The sequence below is a fragment of the Volvox carteri genome (assembly GCF_000143455.1).
Source record: "Volvox carteri f. nagariensis unplaced genomic scaffold VOLCAscaffold_43, whole genome shotgun sequence".
Classification (NCBI taxonomy): Eukaryota; Viridiplantae; Chlorophyta; class Chlorophyceae; order Chlamydomonadales; family Volvocaceae; genus Volvox; species Volvox carteri.
In genome coordinates, this window is record NW_003307586.1 from 802,380 (window position 1) to 807,549 (window position 5,170).

At 63.8% G+C, this 5,170-nt stretch overlaps 1 protein-coding gene across 1 annotated transcript; it reads left to right on the forward strand.

The window, feature by feature from the left end:
- Positions 1 to 1,702: 1,702 nt before the first annotated feature.
- VOLCADRAFT_64823 (uncharacterized protein) lies at positions 1,703 to 3,798 on the forward strand (the record flags this gene model as incomplete). Its single annotated transcript, XM_002954449.1, has 4 exons — positions 1,703 to 1,981; positions 2,455 to 2,545; positions 2,975 to 3,152; positions 3,753 to 3,798. Coding segments are annotated over 4 exons (594 nt in total), but the record flags the coding sequence as incomplete, so codon positions are not given.
- Between the last annotated feature and the right edge of the window lie 1,372 nt (positions 3,799 to 5,170).

The window sequence follows — 5,170 nt, forward strand, 5'->3', positions numbered from 1 at the left end:
GTTGCAGGTTTCTCTTCAGTTGCGTGAAGTTTAGCGTGTGTGCGAGCAACAGCAGCAGCGAGGTCGCGCAGATCGCGCCCCCCTCCCCGGTGTGGTTGGTTGTTACAGTGCGCTGCCGGTGCCCCTGTTGGCAGAGATGTGGGATCTCCTCACCTAGGTAGCTGCCATGTACTTATCTTATCGATGCTGTATCGACTGAGGTCTGTCTGGTAGTGCTGATGTGCACCACCCCACCCACCCCACCCCCATCCCCCGGGGCCCCCCGCCCCGCTCTGCGCCCGGCGGCTGTTCCGACCTAAGCAGGTCGGAGCCCCTTCACGTCCCCTCTAAGCGGGAGTGGGATGCACACATGGCGGCCCTGCTGGCGGGGCTGCAGGTACGGGGTGTGGGAGGGAGGGGGGAGGGAGGGGGGAAAGGAGTGCGGCAGGGGAAAGGAGGAGAGCCCGGGTGACGGCGACAATTAGCAAGTCAGTTAGCAAGTGCATGATGAGTAACGGTCGCGACGTGGTGTGACGTGGCCACGACAAACCCACGACTCCGCGTGTGTGTATGTATGTGTGTGTTTTGCTCCCTCCACATTAACCCGGGTAAACCCCCTTCACCGCTCCAGGAGGGAGGGGACACGGGGGCGCCCGCCGCAGCCGCCCTGGCCTCCATGCTTGACACGGGGCTAGCCCGCCTGGTGGGTGCGGGGGGTTGGGGGGGCGGGGAGCTGAGAGGAGGTGGGGACGGGAATTGCGGGGTGGGATTTGGGTTTTTGGGCCGGTCGGCGGGAAGGACAGGGAGCGAGAGAGGAGAGAGGGAGAGAGAGGGTCGCCGCCTAGGCCGAGGCCGAGGAGGTGGATTCTGTCCTTTCGGGGCCGACTGGTCCTGGATCTGTCAGTTTGTGGGTGTAGCGGTCGTCATGGTGATGGTGGCGGTGGTAGTGGGGGTGCTGTCCTCCTGTCTAATGGGCCCACCGTCCACCTGTGTTGGGTCGGCAGGAGTACCTGACAAACGGCCAGCAAGGCCTGGATGAGCTGCTGGCGGCGCTGACGCTGTCTGCATCGACGGCTACGAATGCTGTACGGCAGACGGCTGACGGCGATGGAGATGGACTAGATGCGCTGCGAGATTTGATTGACGGCAAGATGACGGTCTCCGATTTGACGGCGGCGGCGGCGATTGGCAGCGGCGGCGGCGGCGGCACGCTCGGGGTGGCGGCGGCTGCCGCCGCTGCAACGACGCCCGCGGCGCTGCCTGTGGGGGTCGGCGGCACCGCCGCCGCCTCACCCCCCGGCGCCAGCCCGCTACCCGGCAGCGAGGCTGTGGAGGAGTTAAGCAAAGTGGTTATGGCACGACGCACGACAACGCGGATTGAGGGGTCGTTGGATCCGCTCCACGTGCTGCTGGTGTGTGCGTGTGTGTGTGTGTGTGTCTCTGTGCGCGCGCGCGCGCGCGTGTGTGTGTGTGTATGTAAGGGGGGTTATGGATTATGTCCAGGACCTAAGGCTGGCTGGTGGGGAGCAACGGAAAGAAAGCTTCATGTTTACGTTCTGGCCCTGGCTCATGACGTAGTCGTTCCGTATGTCGGCTCAGCCTCTTTCCCCCTAACCCTTAACCCAGCCCGGCCCCCGGCGGTTTCCCCTTCCCCTTCCCCTTTCCCTTTCCTTAAACGGGGGTTACCCCCCTCGCCGGGATCAGGTGATGATTACCTCTGTGTATGTGTGTGTGTTTTACACACACCGTCCCTTCCCGCCCATCCCTCTCCCTCGTCCACCAGAGCCTCCAGGAGCGCGACCCGCGGGCCTACCAGCTTTACTTTGCTCCAGGGGGGGGGCCCGCTGGCTTGGAGACAGGAGCCGACGGTGCCGCCGCTGGTCCAGGCCCCGCCTTTCTGTCGTGCACTCCCGAGCGGCTGTACGCCCGTACGGGTCGGTTTGTCGCGAGTGAGGCGGTGGCGGGTACACGGCCCCGGGGCAGGGGGGGAGATGTGGAGCAGGTGGGTTCTGGAGGGGAGGGGAGGGAGGGCAGGGGAGGGGCAGGGAACCCCTCTCTCGTAGGGCTGGGTGGGGAAGCAAGGGGGTGGTGTGGGGGGAGATGTTTGTGGAGCGCCGGGGCTGCGGGGAAGAGCTTGTTGCTGCTCCTTCCCGGGGGGGGACCATGAGCCCGAAATATTATGAACCGCTCAGCCAGCCTTACCACAGGGCGGGCGGCAACCCCCCACAACACGCAAAAACACAAAAACACAAAAATACGCAATCCACGCAGCTATCATTAAAACCCACGCACGCCCGAGCACCCCCTCCCCTGCCGACATTTTGTTCCCCCACCCCTACCCCGCACCTTAACCCCCTACCCCCCCTTTGCCCGCATCCCGTTGTTGATTTTACACGTACACCCCCTCCCTTCCGCCCCCTCCCCCCACCCCTCTCGTACTTCGTCTTCCCCCCGGCCCTCTCCGGGCCCCCTTAGGACTTTTGGCTATCCCTGGACTTGCTCCGCTCGGCCAAAGATCATGCGGAGTTTTGCACTGTACGTGACTGGATTGCTTCCCAACTGGCAGGTGAGTGAGTGAGTGAGGTGGCTCTCTCCTATAATAGGGCCCTCCGTCTTTTCCCAAGAACCCGCCACCTTGACCGCTTCCGAACAACCCGCCGCCCCCGCCTAAGCCTTAGTCCATAGTGGTACATGGGCGGGGGACGTGCGGGGGGACATTTGATGACGCGTTGTTTCCCCGCGGACCCTACACCCCCTTCCTCTCTGTCTTATCCGGTGAAGAGTATCCGTCCGTCTATATGCCTGGTATCTCTGGTATCAGCTTCACGCGCCCGTGGTTCGTGTTACCCCCGGCACACACACAGACACCCCTTCCTCGCGCCCCGGGTCCCCCCCGCCCTGGTCAGTTCTGCTTCTTGTACACTCTTTCCTTGGCAGCAGCTTCACTCGGGTTCGTGGTTCGTCTATCTTTCCCCCCTGCCCCCCCTGGCCCCAGGTCCGTGTGAGGACGTGCGTGTGGAGGTCCGCAAGTCCGTGTTGAAGCAGGGCAGTGTGCAGCACCTGTTCGGGCGGGTGGCGGCGGAGCTCAGGAGGGGTCGGAACGACGCGCATCTGCTGGCGGCGCTGCACCCCACACCGGCCGTGTGCGGGCGACCCAGGCAGGCTGCGTTAGGGTGAGAGGGCCGGGGGGATGAGGGGCTGGGTCAGGGGGGTAAGGGGGCAGCTGGTGCTTGCGCCAAGGGGGGGCCGTTGCCCGTAATGTAGGGATTGGCTGTACCGCCTGTTTGTACAGTTGTATCACCGTCCATCGATGATCCTGTGTTAGATGGAGGTGAGGGTGGTACTGGTGGCGCGGTCCGTAGTGGGGCCCCCGGGTGGTGGGGGTGGGGGTGGGGGTGGCGAGGGTGGATGCGATGTTGGTTTTCGGTGTTGGTGTTGGCGGGGCTGGTGGCGCCGTGGTTAGTGTGGGGGCCGGCGGTGTTGGCGGTTGCCAGGGCAGTGCGGGCGGTATTGGTGGGGATGGTATTGGTCGTGGTGGGGACGTCTGGGGTGGTGTTAGCGGGGCGCCTTGGTCCACAACTGGGATGGGGGAATCGCATCAACGGAAATCGCACCAAAGGAGCCCAACCGACCCAACCGACTTAACCGACTTAACCGGCCTACACCTAGTCGAATAATACCTCCTCCCACGTTGACAGACACCGCGCCGAGGAGATATTTCATAACCGCGAACTAAACCCTCCAACTTCCAACCTACAACCGTCAATCTACAGGTACCTGGACGAGCTGGAGTCGTTTGATCGCGGGTGGTATGCGGGTCCCTTTGGCTGGATCTCGGGAGCGGGGGCTGAGTTTGTGGTGGCCATTCGCTCGGGCCTTATGTACCCGGAGCCAGTACCGACAGCCACACCGCCGCGACCTGCCATGCCCGCGTCAACCACCACAACCATCGCAACCGCTGTAACCGCATCCACGACAATGCCAAGGCAGCTTCCAGAGCAGCAGTCACGGCCTCAGCAACCTCAGCAGCAGCAGTCGCAGCAGGCGCTGGTTCCTGCCTGGTTGGTTCACATGTTTGCGGGTGTGGGAGTGGTTCGCGGCTCGGACCCGGAGGCGGAGTGGCAGGAGCTGAATCTGAAGGTGCAGGCGTGGGTTGGGGAGAGTGGGAGAGTGGCACACATACACACACATTTACACACACTTACACACACACTTACACACACACACACACACACTTACACACACACACACTTACACTTACACACACACTTACACACACACACACACTTACACTTACACTTACACACACACTTACACACACACACACACACACACACTTACACACACAACCCCCCACCCCATGCGCGTACAGATCCGGCCTCTGTCCTCAGCGCTGGACCCCGCCCCGCTGCCCGCCGCGGCCCCCAACCTCAATGTGGCCTGGGCGGGTGTGCTGGTGGAGGAGCTGTGCCGGCTAGGGGTAAACATGTTCTGTGTAGCACCTGGTGAGTTAGAGCGAGAGCGAGCAGGGTGGCTGGGTGGGTGGGTGCGTGGGTGGGGCTGGGAAGCCTCGGGAGGGGGCCAGTACCTGGAGGAGGAGGGGGTAGGGGGAAGGGAGGCTCCTACCCCCTCTCTGCTGTGCAGTAGCACCATACTAGCGAAAAGAGGAGGGAACACAAGCCCCCTCCCCCCTCCCCTTACCTTCTTACCTTCCTACCTTCTCTGCCCACTTCCCGGCACCTCAGAGGCCCTCACCCGCACCTCAACCCGCCCCCCCCGCACCACCACCACCGCCGCAACCCCCACAGGCTCCCGCTCCTCGCCCCTTACCCACGCCATTGCCAGCCACCCCCGCGCCCGTCTCAACGTCTGCATCGACGAGCGCTCTCTGGGCTTCTGGGCCCTGGGCTACGGCCGGGCGTCCGGTCGGCCGGCCGCTGTCGTGACCAGCTCCGGAACCGCTGTAGCCAACCTGCTCCCGGCTGTAGTGGAGGCGTCCCTCAGCGGTGTGCCGCTGCTACTGCTGACTGCGGACCGCCCCGCGGAGCTGCGGGACACCGCCGCCAACCAGACCATTGACCAGGTGCGGGGTGGGGTGGGGTGGGGTGGGGTGGGGTGGGGTGGGGTGGGGTGGGGTGGGGAGAGACACACACACACTCTGAAAATCCTCGGCAGTTGATCCCTGGCGTTG